This window comes from Notamacropus eugenii, chromosome 3 (genome assembly GCF_028372415.1).
Source record: "Notamacropus eugenii isolate mMacEug1 chromosome 3, mMacEug1.pri_v2, whole genome shotgun sequence".
Classification (NCBI taxonomy): domain Eukaryota; kingdom Metazoa; phylum Chordata; class Mammalia; order Diprotodontia; family Macropodidae; genus Notamacropus; species Notamacropus eugenii.
Genome location: NC_092874.1, coordinates 151,808,940 through 151,824,163, shown reverse-complemented (window position 1 = coordinate 151,824,163; position 15,224 = coordinate 151,808,940). Strand labels below are relative to the sequence as shown.

Here is a 15,224-nt window from a genome sequence, read left to right as displayed (position 1 = left end):
GGGTTTCTCTTCACAAGCAGAACAGGGCTGGAGGTGAAAAGAGTTAGGTCAACTACTGTCTCTTTGAAATCAACCTCAACTTCTAAAACACTTAAAATAGGTTAACAACCTACATGTCCAGCCTTAGCAAGAGCAACATTTCATAGGCATTGAAAAGTCCTCAATCAAAGCTAAAACAAAGTACTGTACATTTATACCCTAGCCAAATGTGAAAATTCTGTTCCCTTTCATGTCGTAGCCTAAACAGATACCTGTGCCATCTTCTCTAGTCTCTTATCTCATCCTCAAAACCTCCCTCATCTGTCTCTTATTGTTTGAAATTCTTTTACCAGAAAGGGATAACTGTCATTCTATCATTATTTTTAAAGCATTTAAAAATACAAAGAAAACCTGGAGTGGTAACACAATAATGTAGATGAGTTTTAGTTAAAGTGTAAATATGGGAGATAATTTACCTCAAGGGTAAATGAGAACAGAAAGGACAGGCTAGACACACCAAGGAAAAACTTTACCTACAATAGGTAGATAAAGATACACCATGTTAATATTTTCAATACAATAAATAAAAACAGTAGGTTACAAAATTCATTCCATAGATGAATATAAAAAATCAGAGGGAACATTGGCTTGTAAAAGGATCAAAGTGCTTTTCTGAGGTTTTCTGGGTAAGCCAGCTTTGTAGAAATACCTTTCCCCCTCCACAAGAGATTTTTGGGAAAAGCATTCAGTTAGTCTGGGCAACTTAGGGAGACAGTTATGGCTCAAATACCAACTCCTCCATTTGCCACATTAATGGTGCTACTTTCATACGTACCTAAGTGTCTCAAGAAGCTCTGTGCTCAACAATACTAAGTCTATTTCACTTTCAAACTAGCTGCTACATTTATTGTAATGTTCTTAAGTATTTTGCTTCATGAGATATATGCAAAAGAGTTCAAAGTGATGAAATATTGCATTCGATGAACATGTACTGCATACTTTACAGAAAATCAATACTGGCGGAAATGAGGGTAAGAAGGAGAAGGGAAGAATTCACGTCAATATGTCAAATAAAAGTAAAATATACTAAGCAGATGCAGATCCAAAAATGTCATAAGTATACTTTTCTGTGTACAACTAATATGCAGCACTTGAAAAACGATATGTAAGCACAAGTGAAACTGGATGAAATTTTTTTGTAATAACAATTCCCCTATTTTGTAAATCTAAGTTTTTATCTAATATGTTCCTGAAATAAAGCCCAATTCACTTACCAGTTCTTGTAACCTAAGAAACGCAGGGAGTAGATTTGCTTCCATTTCCCTTAAATATTCTGCTTTATCCAGCACCTTAAAAAAAAATAGCAATAATTTTGAGCAGAGTAAAAAGCAACTTAAGTCAATCAACACTATGTAGCACGGTGACCCGATCTTTTCATTCAACCTTATAATTCAAATCTTACTTTCTCAAAGAATTTTTATTTTTTGTTCAGCTTCAAATATCCTATTCCAAACCAGGCTCTGAAGAGTTAACAAAGCTTTCTTATTAAAGTACAACTCTAACCATGTCACTCCTTGCTCATGAATCTTCATTGGTTCCTTTCTACCTCTAAAACTAACAACAAAAAAAACCTCAGCTCAGCATTTATATAGCTCTTCACAGAGTGCCTGTCATCTACTTTTCCAGAATTATTTCACATTTCTCCCCTTTTGAAGCACTCTATGATCCAGTCAAAATGGCCACCTTGGTATTCTCCAGACAGTATTCCAAATCCTCTATTTATTCTTTTTGCACAAACGGTTCCATATTTCTAGAATTCAGACCCTACTTACCTTATGTACCACCTACTTCAGAAAGTCATTCCTGAGCCTCAGCTTAGTCCTTAATGCTTTCTTCCTACTACACACACACACACACACACACACACACACACACACACACACACACACACACACACACACACACACACCCTGTTTGCATTCCATATATTTCAACTGAACATAAAATATAAATTACTTAAGGGTAAGCCCTATTCTCCCTTTAGTTTTTGTATTCTAATGCCTAGCACAGAGTTCTGCATAGTTTTTTTGTTGTTATGGAATTGTGACTTAATTGATTTAAATAATTCCCTTGTGAGGCAGCTCCCTCTACCAATACAGATCAACAACTTTGCTGCATCACTGGCTCTCCAGAGAACTGCATTGGCTACTGAGAAGTAAGTGACTTGTCCAGGTTCAACCGGGCGGTATGTGCCCAAAGCAGGATATCTTAACTTCAAGGCCTGGGTCTAGAACAAAAGGCACATTTTAAAGAAAGACCTGCATGAAAGAAATGGCGTAAATGCCATCATAAAAAACACAGATATTATGAAAAGGAAGTGGGTCAGTCATATAGTGAGAACAAGGGACAAGAGATGTGCTTAAGATAATTAAAAGAACCAGAAGAAGTCCTCAAAGGATTTAATGGACTTACTGAAGGATAATGAAGGGAATCACACAGGATATAGGAAAGAAGGGAAGAGTTGTGGTCTATAATAACAAACTGAATGATCGTACCACTTGCTACCACAAAGCCATTTCTACTTCTACATGAAGTTTCTACCAGTCACATGTGTAAAATTCAACTTTTGAAGAAATGTAATAATGTCAACATAAAAAAATTAACATAGCATCTCTTTCCAAAAATTACTGTTCTAGTGCTCTATGGGTAAACATGTCCTTAGCTGGAAAAGTAAATACAGAAATGTGCAACTTTTATTGCTTTTCAAAAGTCTCTATGTCCCAAATGTTTAAAAATAAATTTACTTTTCACCCTCTAAAAGCTCAAATTTAAAACTTTTGGGTGTAATTAAATGAAATTTATCTAGCTTGAATTATTTTATTGAATAGTGAAAAATTTTAAGATCACGCACAGTTCTGAGAAAATATAAGTTTTTAAAATAGCCTGATTTTTAGTCCAAATTCATCATCCTATGACAGTATAAAGCAAATGCCTTTCCAAAAAAGGTAATCTCCAAAACAAAAACAAATCCCTAAGATAATTTTCCTTTCTTCAATGCAACAAAAATCTTTGCATAATTTACTGCCCAAGTGGCAATGATATTTCCTATCATCATTCTTTAAAACAAAACCTTGAAATTTGTATGAATAAATCTTATAAATTTTAATAAACTTTAAATGTATGATACAATGTAGGAAAAGTGTTTCCTTTGATTTTTTTCATACTTGTTTTATAATTAAGAAATACATGCAAAAATTAGTGAACAACAGTAACCATCCATTTCAATCTTATCTAATCTAATTAGGAATGAAATATTTTAAGCAATTTACTGCTCAAATGAAATGAATTACCTTTTCAACTATGTTCCCAACATGCATTTTTCCTTTCAATCTCCATTTAAATCCTCTCACCCAGAAAACACAGGTTACCTCAAATAAACTGATGATTCTTCTTTACATCTATTATTATGTAGAACAGCAGTGAAACACTAATTTAACGTAAGTATTTAATTTGACTATAATCTGCCCAGTACAGTTGACAATAGTGTAACATTTAATGCCTTGTATTCCTTTATAAACAACTGCCAAATAATTAATGTCCGGAAAGGCAGAAATGTTAATAAACACATGTTTTTCTTATTCATGTACCCTTAGAAATTATCCTTCACTTTATAATTTGCAAGTTAATTTAACTCATAATAATATGCTGTTGACCAGCATTCCCATTGCAAGCCTGCCAATTTATATGCAAGGTTTGACAGTCTTATGAGTTTACTATTTTAAAAATCTGTAACTAGAAGCATATAATGAGTAGCTCCTACTATCTACTTCTTATTCCAAATTTTTAGCCAAATAGCAAATATTTATTTAGAGTCTGTTATGTGTAAGTGTCTCTATCAGGTGCTGTGGGAAATACAAAGAAGTAAAAAACACAGTCCCTTTTTCAAAGAGTACACAATCTAGTCAGGGAGAATATGCACAAACACTAGCAATACAAGACAAAATATAATAGTAATCATAAGGTAATCCAAGGTAACTTGCCCTTTCCCCCTCATAGGGTTGAAAACAGCAAAATCTGCAAATTCCATTCATACAGAAACATCAATAAAACAACTACTACTGTCCCATTAATTGTTGGGGGTTTTTTTGATAGTAACTTTTTAAGTTTTAAAAAAGATAACTTATACATATGTGTAATAACAGCATGGTGCAGCCAGTGGACAGAGTACTGGGCCTGGAGTCAGGAAAACTCCTCTTTCTTGAGTTCAAATCTGGCTTCAGACACTTGGAAAGTCAACTAACCCTGTTCGCCTCAGTTTCCTCATCTGTAAAGTGAGCTGGAGAAGGAAATGGCAAATCATTCTAGTATCTTTGCCAAGAAAACCCCAAATGGTATTATGAAGAGTTGGTGCAACTCAAAAGATTAAGTAACAGCAAAAAATAGCATGTAAGAAAAATTCTTCACTTACTAAAATATCTAACAATATATATTAACACAAACAAGACAGAAAATTGTGTGCCTAAAAATTTAGTCTATGACATTAAAACCAATAAAATTAGAATACTCCAAATTCTGTTATTCAGTTTTCATATTGCTTATTTTACTTACAAGCTGATTTTATCAGGTTTTTTTTTAATTAAGCATACTCTTCATTTGAATTTTTGGTTTATTCTTGTTTTCTTCATTCACTGAATATGAAACATGCATGATTTTTATGTTAATTCTATATTCTCAATTTTATGCATTTTCAATATTCTATATCAAATTAATTTTTCTTCAGTATCTTGCATTTAAAATAAGCTTTTAAAATAACTCCCCCACCCTTCACATTTGATCACTCCTAGACTATATTTCTTACTATCTTTAGACCTTTCTTCCACATGTTCACTAAGGGCTCAGTAAAGACAGAACAATCAGGATTTCACACTGCTGTAATTCAGTTTAAATGTCCTGAGATATTAAAAGAATGAGGGGAAGGACGCAAAACTATGAGGTTCATCTATACAGGATTTACAGGAGAACATGGAAGAGAATCACACAAGATGAGTGGGTATGACAGAAGTAACATCTACTAGGATCCCAAAGTCAGGGAAGTTATCCTCAAAGAACCGAAAGAAACCAGGGCTTGAGCAATTGAAACCTTGGGGCACAGGTTGACACACCAAAAATCAGTGGCCCTCAGCTCAAAGAATGTCCACTGTTCCCAAGTTCCCACAACTACCTGCTTGGATGTTTTCACATGAAGGTGAAGGGGATGAAGTTCACTTGAACCAGTACTGCATACTTGCAAAGTATCTTTTCTCTGCTTTTGTTAAGTAAACTTCTTTTCCATTAAAAGTTGGCTCATCTCCAATGTCTCATTTTTTTCCAATCCAAGTCTGAGTCACTAGACCAGTGTAGTAGGTCAGGTCTACTTTACAATAAAGAGGTTAGGATCTCTATTAGTGGAAGGAAGAATCTGCCCAGGAAGGGAGGGAAGACAGGATGAGGGTAGTACAAAAATGAGACAGCAGCTAAGAAGGAGCAAACCAGAAGGAAGGTGGAGAAATATTAAATGGAAATATTAAATGACAGCAAGGAATAAGAGAGGAAAAATGAAAAAGCAGGAATAATGTAAAAATGTTCAAATCACTGAAATGATATTACATTCAGTATCCTCTATTTAAGCAATATATCTTTAAAACATTTCTATCAAAATAGTTAAATCATTTTGGGTGCTTAGAGAAAAGTTTTAATTATCTTGAAAGTGAATTTAAGTGCATCTGTATCTCCCAATAATGCTAGATAACTGAAGTGCTATCGTATACATAATTTAGTGTGCATATGTGTAGTTCGCTATGTATGATTACCTATATATTGTCAGTCAAAAAGTACTTAATATCATGTGTGTGATTTCTCTTTTCAGTAATGAAAATCAAATGGACTGATGGACCATTTTTCATGTAACCAACAACCCTTAGGACGAAAAAGACTATTTGGAATTCAGTTCTCTCTACTAATTATCTTATTCAAAAACTAAACTTGCAACTTGAGTTTCATTAGCATCATACTATAATCACTTGTTATTAAAAAAGTCAAATTTATGATAAGAAGATAAAATATAAAATTTGTAATAAACACCCAGAAACCTTTCAATCCTCATATAGATTTAGAACTGAAAGAGGTCTCAAAGACCATCTAGTACAGATGTGGGGAACCTGCAGCCTCAAGGCCACATGTGGCCCTCTAGGACCTTGGGTGCAGCCCTTTGACTGAAACCAAATTACACAGAACAAATCCCCTTAATAAAAGGATTTATTCTGTAAAACTTAGACTCAATCAAAAGGCCACACTCGAGGACCCAGAAAGCCAGATGTGGCCTTGAGGCTGCAGGTTCCCTGATCTAGTCCAAGTCTCTCATTTTGCAAGTGAGGAAACAAGCCCAGGGAGTTTAATTGACTTGCCCAAGGTCACAAAGGGATAGGATTTGAACTCATGTTCTTACTCCTCAATCAGTGCTGTTACCACGTTGCCTCTCCTTTGCTACAAAGATCTATAATCTCACCAATTTAGGGACTTCTCCAATATTCATCAATTTGCCCTTCTGTGGTTTTACTCATCACCTCTAGAATTTTGTAAAGTAAAATATTTTCTTAGCCACCAGGCTGATGATAGCATCAAAGCTAAAGAAGGGGTTTGAGAGGTTGCAAAAGTAGCACTGACAGGCCTTGGCAAGAGACTAAAGGATGGACACACACACACACACACACACACACACACACACACACACACACATAGTAAGGAAACAAAAATCACATTTAAGATGTGAACCTGAGTAGAATAGGAGGATAGTGCTACCCTAGACAACAACAAGGAATTTAGAAAGAGGAGAGGGTTTGTCTATGTATATGTAAATACTGAGAGATCCATAAAAAAAAATTCATATAAGTTATAAATCCATACAGAAGTACATATAAAATCAATCTGAAACACTAAGAAGTAATGAATATAATAAATGAGTCATTAAAAAGAATAACATAGTTAAATTACTTACAATATATACAGTCTGATCATCCACACCCTGGTCTTGAATTACTTTCTTAAACAAATGAACAAAATCATTAAACGAATCACAGGCTATATAAGAGGCACATTCATCTTTTGAAGAACTGTGACAATTCAACTGGTTTAAAATGTGCTCCAACAGTATCTTTGAGGTAAAACATTCAACACAGTTCACAATAACATGTGGAAGCTAAAAAAGAAAAAAGTAAACAAATCTGACAATTTGATCCTTTTTTTTCTAAAAGCTATTACAAAACCAATCATCAGTTCTATTTAACAATATGTATGATTGTTGAAACACCCAATTTTTAAAAAAAATTAATAATTTTAACAACTTGAGGTCAAGTGAAAGCTTGAATTCTAGTCCCAGGTTTCACATTAATTTGCAGTGTGGCCTTAGGTAAGTCACTTTATTAAATAAACTGTCTTATCTGTAAAACAAGAAGTTTGAGCTAGATGGTCTCCATTATCCCTTCCTCTTCTAACATTCTGTGAGTCTGAAAGCAACAGACCACACATCATAGATTTGGAAATAAACATGAGACCATATACTTGACTAAGTTTGGCATCTACCATTGGAAAAGTTTCTCAAGATGAAAATACAAAAGTAAAATGTGTAGTTTTTAGAGAACGAGTGATGAAAAGGACCATTCTTGGAGGGGAGAGGGTGGGGTGAATAAAACACAGATGTGGAATTGTACAGAGGAGGCTGCAGTCTGTTATCTGGTTTTGCTTAATTTCAGTGGGTAGGTGGGGTAACTTGTCTGGAAAACAGTTTTTTAAAAAATAATAAAAATTAATTAAAAGGTAGACTATTGTATTTTAACCTTTCAAATTTTAAGTATCTGCTATTTCAGGATTTGTTTTACCTAACAGATCAGAACCCTCTAAACTCAGTGGGCACTCTGAAACAGTTGCTGTGGGTAAGAAATTCAGGACTCTATGGCCAAATTGGTGAGACCCCTTGAATTAGGCCTTGGAGGATGGGTAAATAATTCATTGTTGATCTAAACGTAAAGTTTTTCCAGTTTGAATGAATCTTCCAAAGCCTGCAATCTTTTGGCATAGATTTCCTCTATGCTATCGTTAAGGCATCAACAATAGGACTTTAGGGGATAATTCTATGAAAAGCAATAGATATGATAAATTATAAATGATGAATATTAATTATTTAAAAGTAAAGACTCTGGAAAGAAAACAAAACAAACCAAAAAATGCAAGAGTACTCTGATCAGAAAAAAGGTCAGGATTTAGAAGAGAGATAGCTGAACTTAAAACATTTTATACTTAAGATATTTTAAATTCTTCTACCTATCTTATTAACCAGGCTTTTAGAAATTCACTTATCATCTAGAAACAGTCAACCTGAGGAATACCAATCACATTAGCAACCTGCAATATGAATACTGTATTTGAGATGATGTCACCATGCAAATAATTTATTATTTGGTAAGTAAGAAAATTCCTCAGACCAGGGCTTCTTAAACTTTTTCCACAGGTGACCAACACACGTGAGTCAGTACTTCTTAAACTTCAAGTCTTGACCCGCAGTTTATGAAGTGCTGCCCTATACCACTATAGATCAAAACCAACTTATGAATTAGTAGTAAGTCCTAGGAAGAATCTTGAGGAACAGAGAGATTAAATGACTTATCCAAGGTTACACAGTCACTATGTATCAGAAGCAGCTGAACCCATGACCCAAGTCTTATCAACTTCAAATCCAGAGCTTTTGATCCACTGTTCCAAACTGCCTTTGTGGATCTCCAGATATTAAAGTTACAAAAATTTACTACTTTTAAAGACAGTTTTGATACATTTAAACTAATTCTGTATTATAAAATTAGAATTTAAAAGGTGAATGTTGATAGTTTAAATTTTTGTTTTAGACAATTCACACTATATTACTACTATAGAACACAGAAATTCAATGATTACACAGTTTTTATCTACATTGTTATAGAAAATATTCATATTTCAATTCTCTAGTACATTTTATATAGGCTACTTAGAATATATAAAAATGAAGCATCTGAAAATAGCATTTTCAGATACAAACTTAGTAAGATCTATTTAAAACTTCTTATATTGAACAAGCAATGAGGTTCTCTTAGTTTAATAGTAACCATATAGCTGCATTCTTTACACATACTTTAAGTGCTAGGTTATAACTATAACCTGCAGGGATCAATTACTTTTCTATAAAGAATTTCTATAAAGAATCATTAGCACTTGAGGCACCAGCCTTCTGATAACTTCTCAGTCTTTTGTAAATAAGCTACATCCTCCTAGGAATAAGGTAGTTTATAGAAAAAGCTCTCTGCCTTTGAAAATAGAGGACAACAATGAAAGAACTACATTGTTATTTACACAGTGCTATCAATTTCACAAACGCTCAAAGTGACACTTTCTCATGATAGCAGTAGATAGTTTCCAAAACTTTCTATACCTTCTACTCTATAATGATTTTATTTACACATTTTATTGCTAGCACACTGTAAGGCAGATTCAATGAAGGTACTTGAATATGTTCTTGCTTCTGGAAAAAGTCACAACAGAAAATCTACTACAATGGTGTTTAATAAATTATTAATCTAGTTACTAGAGTGGTTATAACACAAAATTTTCAGTTATAACACCAAATATAGTATATGTTTGTTTCTAAACCAAATCTGTAGTTATTTTTAGTATTTCTAACATTATTTCCTACAGGGTGTATTTTTCTTCCACATACTATAACATTTTAAATCAACTTAGAATGAGTTTAATATTACTCTTACCTCTGAAGTTTTCAACAAAGTTTCCATCACATAGGTCTTTCCACTAGCTGTATGCCCATAAATAAAGATGGATGGGAAGCTAAAATGATGGCGCTAAGGGAGAAAAAAACAGGGATCCATTTACATTTACAAAATTTACAAATGTATTGAACTTCAACTTTACCAAACTTTTTATTTAGCTTATTTTTTCATCAATCCAAAACACTGCAATAAAAAGAGCAAATGTTTTCTTGCTGAACAAAAATGGTTGCAAGACTAGGAGGGATTTTAAGAAGCATTAGGTCCAAGGCCCCACACAATGGAAAGACAGAAAGACTATTAGTCCACCCAGGCACTTACTAAAGAAAGTCAGTGATAAAATTTGTCTATATTAAAGTCAACAATTAAAAAAAAAAATCTGTGTGCTCCTCTTACAGTTCATGAAAGCAGCAGCTGATCAGAAAAAAAAAATTTTTCTTCAGAGATTCCTACTCAATCAACACTATAAATATTCCTCCAGTGAGTTAGGCAGTTAGAAAATTTTTGTTGTTATCATCATGATCATCAATAAACATTTAACGAAAGTCTCCTAGTTGTCGAATCAAAAACAAGTTCTAGGATAGGTTACCCTACATCTCAGCTGAAATGAAGTTTTCTTTAAAAAAATAAAAAAATCTATACTTGGTTTATAACTAGTTTTTTTGAGGTTTAATCATTTCATTCCCTTCATGAATCCATTTGGGGTCTTCATGGCAAAGATATTGTAGTAGTTTGCCATTTCCTTCTCCAGTTCATTTTACAGATGAGGAAACCAAGGCAAACAGAGTTAAGGGACTTGCCCAGGGTTACAGAGCTAGTAAATATCTGAGACCAGATGTGAACTCAGGAAACCATTTCAGGTCCTGTGCGCCATCCACTGAACCACCTAGATATCCTTTCTATAGTAAAATACATGTGCTAAAATTTCACATCATCAACTGGTTGTTAACAAAATGAAAACCATATGGTATATTTCAATACACAAGTGTTTCTAAACGCATATAAGGATGTGTACTGAATGTTTACTTAAGGATTTAAGAATACAACCAATAATGCCCTCACAAAGAGCAGCTCTTTCTATTAATTAAGGCCCTGATCACAGAGGACTAAATAAAGCTCATTCTTGGAAGCCCTAGAGCACTTACTGTTTGTATAAGTAATTTGGCACAAACATATATTACCTTGGAGCCGTGTTTTCAATTCAACAAGTCAATTCAACAAACGTTATTAAAGCCTCAACTAAGTTCAAGACGAGGTTAAGAAAGATGAAAATAAAAGCCACTGCCATCAAGGAACTTACTGAGGAATATAAGATATACAACAATATTTGAGTTAGATCCCACAAAAAACTAGGGAGATCAGAAAGGGTTCCTTATAGAAGTTGGCACCTGAGCTGAACTTTAAAAGAAATTAAGTAGCCTAAAATGTAGAGGTGAGGAGGGCACGTACCCTGAGCATATGGGATAGCTTGTGCAAGGCCCGAGAGATGGGAAATGAAATGCTGATTGCGAGAAACAGCAGGACCACTTGGGCTAGAACAAATATATGGGAAGTGAAGTGATATATAAAGAGGTTAGAAAGGTCTGCCGTGACTACCCAAGATAATTAATTCCAAAGAGGCACAGTAAAACTGTCTCAAAACTGATCTACCATGCCAAATCTTGACTGAACAGTAAAACATGGCTGGCTGCCTTTGGCCCCCACTTTGATATACTTTTCCACGCCATATGTCTCCTGGGTCTATCCAGTCACATGTTGCCCTACTAAACTACTCTGCCTCTTATTTTTCTTTTATTCTCATCCTCCACTAAGGAAGAAAGGCACGTCCAGGTCCTCTGACATCACCATTAGTTGAAATGGTGACAAGGTTATCAAATACTTATCATATATAACTTTACTATGCACTTCCTATGTAATTCAGTTAGTATCCTAGCTGAATGAGAACCATAGGAGTAATGACATATCTAAGCACTACAACATGAACTCCTCAAGGACAGGGACCTTTTTGGGGATTTTTGCTTTGTTTTGCCTGATTCCTCATCAGGGCTTTTTTTAACTCCTAAGCCAATACACTGGTTTCCTTTAAGTTCCAACTAAAATCCTGCCTTCTCCAGGAAGTCTTCTCTACTCCCTCTTAATTCTAGTGATTTCCCTCTTTTAATTATTTCCTATTTATTTGGCCTCTTTCTGCATCCCCTGCACGTAGCACAATGCCTGGCACATACTTAATAAATGTTTACTGAATGAATGAACTCAAGTTTTCTCTATCCATTATGCGAAATGACTCTTTACACATATCATGCCTCTGGTATATTAGCTCTGTGACCCTGGGCAAGCTGGAATACATCTATAGGATGGTGGTATGAGTAGTGAGGACAGTGAGATGATTATTGCATATAAGGAAAAGTTAAAGAAAACAGATATGACCAGACTAGAGAAAAGATAGGATGGTGGTCCACAAAATTATGAAAGGCTACCATGCAGAAGAACGACCAGACTTATTCTTCATGGCTCCACAGGACAGATCTTGGATCAATGGGTGGACATTAAAGATAATTGTTGTGTTTGTCCTTCGTTCTCAAAGAGGACCATGCCATCAAGATGATGACATGACTTGCAGTTGACTTTGAGTGAGGGAGGACTGTGCATGGTCACCAACCTCTCTTTCTTCTCCTCAGCCATCTGGATACAGTGGCCTGATATTCATCAGGACGACTGGAGATGGCCCAGGATGCAATGTGAGACCCTGGCCCTTTCAGGTTAAGGTCCTACAGCATTCTCACTTTCTTAAAGAGAGGAAAACTTTGTTTCAATACAAGGAAGAACAATTAGAGATATCCCCAAACAAAAACATTGTCTCAATACAAGAAAGAACAATTAGAGATATCCCAAAACAGAATGGGCTGCATTGTGATACAGTGAAGTACCTATTACCAGATGTTTAACTGAAAGTCAGAGAGGAAAGGGTACCTTGGAGAACCATCATTTTTGCAACTAAAGAAATAGAAGCCCCAAGATGCTAAATGAAGACCAGTGTTATCCCTGTTAGTGGCAGAGCAAAGAATGAAACCCAGGTCTCCTTGGCTCTCAGTCCAATAGTCTTTTCACTAAACCTAATTTAGTAGTGGATGTTATATAGAGGAAACTGCGTATATTGGGCCTTTAAGTGTCCTTTCCAAATATGACATTCCGTGAACCAAGTAAGATGACCACATTTTGAGTAACCACAACAAAATTCTAAGTAGAATATGATCTGAGATATTAGTATGCCTCACTTGGCATTATTATTTCCTTCGAAACCTGCTGGGGGCGGTAGAATGTTTCCAAACTCCCTAAGAGTCTTCTCCCTGGCCAATGGGCCTTTCACCTAACCGTTCTGGTAGGAAATGGTCAAACCAGCTGTCAGGGATTTTAGAGAGCAAACTCCTGGATTGCTAGGCATGAAGCCCAACTTCCCAACAACCTCACTGAAACCAGAACCAGCCAACACAGCACACCTCAAAAATACAGCCCTTACCAAGACCTCGCGTGTCGGGCAAGCTGCTTTGTGCTACACCCCCACAAACGAACTCAACCTTCCAAGGGGACTGTGGATAATGATAAACTGCCACTAGGGCTTCCAGCTCAGACCCTCCCTCCCTCAAGACATCAAAGTGCTCTGCCAAACTGCGGTGCCCCGCAGGCTCTTCATTTTGGGCCACTGGTCAGAAGTCAAGGCTTCTCAAAGTTCTACAAGTCTCTTTCCTTAGCCTAGTCCACCTGTGGCAAGACCCCGCAGAATCTGAGTATGTTCACTTTGGGGAGCTGGGGGGACGAGGAAGAGGACAGAGAGGGCTGTCTGCGGCCCCATCCGATCCTCAGTGACCCGGGACTTTGATCCCCACTTTTTTCTCCCATAGATGAGAACACGGAGGCTGCGAGGCCAAGCCACGAGCCCAGAGGCACAGAGCCGCTGGACGTCTCAGGCAAGACTCGAACTCGGGGCTCCGGACTCAAGGCCGGCGCTCCCCTCACTCCGCCGGCTGAGGAGGCAAAAGCGAGGTCTGAAAAGTAACGTTTAAGGAAGCCGTCTAAGGAACAGTACCTCTCCAAACAAGGCCGTCAAAGCAGACACCTGGGATTCGCGACAAAGCACCGCGTTCTCCAGAGGAAGCATCGCAGCGGAGGGGGGCGATGAACCCGCCACGGGGAGAAAAGAGCAGCGGACGCCTGGGGCGGCCTTTACCGCGCCCCCCCGCCAAAAGAAGAGCACGCGACACAGACGGGAACTCAACACCCAGCGAGCGCCCGCTAGACGCTTAAAAAGCCCCGGTCCAACCTCCCCGGGCTTCAGCAGCCTTTATGGCCGGACGCCAGCACGTCGGCGTCGTGACGTCACCGCGCCGGCGTCGGCGGTCGGCGTCCTTGGGGAGGGCGCGCGGGCCGGGAGCCGCTTCAGACGCCCCCTCCTGGGGTACCGGCAGCCTGTGCGGGCTTTTCTAGGTTCTCCTAAGACTGAGGAAAAAGGAGAGGGCCCAGATCCTCCCCCGGTCATCCGGAGGCTGAGCGGGAGGACAGCGAAGGGGGCCTGCTGGGGCTTCCCTTAGGTAGGCCTCGGGCCCGGGTGGCCACGCCCACGGCGCCGGGATGAAAAGAGGCGGGGCCGGCATCCTGCCGCGTGGAGCTGACGTTCGGGGTTTTTAGAGAGCTGGGCAAGGTTCGTGGTGCGCTCTGGTGCTCCCCAGGACATGCATGGTGACCCCGGCTTCTCTGACGGGCTAGGGTGAATACGCACACGTAGGAATTGTGTGTATGTGTAAATACAAATTACACGTGCATGTGTGTGTACATAAACACACAGCGCTTTTATATGTCGTCGACCTGAACGTTTGGTGACAAAACCAAACTTTTGGTTGTTCCCTTAAAGCTGGCAGTACGGGCCGAGAAGGGCATCTCTGACCGACTGATCCCACAATGCCCAGGTTTAAATCTGCTTTCGGACAAGCAGGGATGTCCGTGCCCCTCAGATTGGTGGTCTCTTCTATGTGTTTGACTATACCATGAGAAAGGAGTTTTCTTAATTGAATAGGTTATAAATAAGAGAGGTGACCGTTTCAACTGAAATGACTATCCAGCATATCTGTGTTTTCTTTACCATTAACGTGCTGTAACATAGTATATGTCCACAAAACATTAAGATATGGAAAAAGTCCCATTGTTCAAGATAGTGTCTTGCGTTAAGGGTCTCATAAAGAATGCTAAGTCAGCCCCATCTGGCCTTGTTGACATAAGAAGAGGTATTCTCTGAGTTTACCTAAGAGAACAAGGAGAATGTTAGATCCAGGCTCTTCTTCTGATTGATTAATTCAGGCTCTGGCCCATGTTAAAGTCCAAAAATGATATTAAATGTTATCAATATACAGC

General features: G+C 37.5%; 1 protein-coding gene across 5 annotated transcripts in view; it reads right to left on the bottom strand.

Annotated features, from left to right (window-relative positions):
- ORC5 (origin recognition complex subunit 5) overlaps window positions 1-14,379 on the bottom strand; it is a 94,120-nt gene extending 79,741 nt beyond the window's left edge. The window contains exons 1-5 of one of the 5 annotated variants that reach the window (XM_072653133.1): window positions 13,906-14,183; window positions 12,481-12,607; window positions 9,804-9,896; window positions 7,013-7,213; window positions 1,254-1,328 (exon numbers count right to left, since the gene is read on the bottom strand). In XM_072653133.1, coding sequence (XP_072509234.1) covers window positions 1,254-1,328; window positions 7,013-7,213; window positions 9,804-9,830 — 303 coding nt within the window. In that variant the 5' untranslated portion in view covers window positions 9,831-9,896; window positions 12,481-12,607; window positions 13,906-14,183. Of the gene's footprint in view, window positions 1-1,253; window positions 1,329-7,012; window positions 7,214-9,803; window positions 9,897-11,270; window positions 11,349-12,480; window positions 12,608-13,905 lie in introns of those variants that run through there. The other 4 variants (XM_072653132.1, XM_072653131.1, XM_072653129.1 and 1 more) reach the window with 4 other exon arrangements.
- Between the last annotated feature and the right edge of the window lie 845 nt (window positions 14,380-15,224).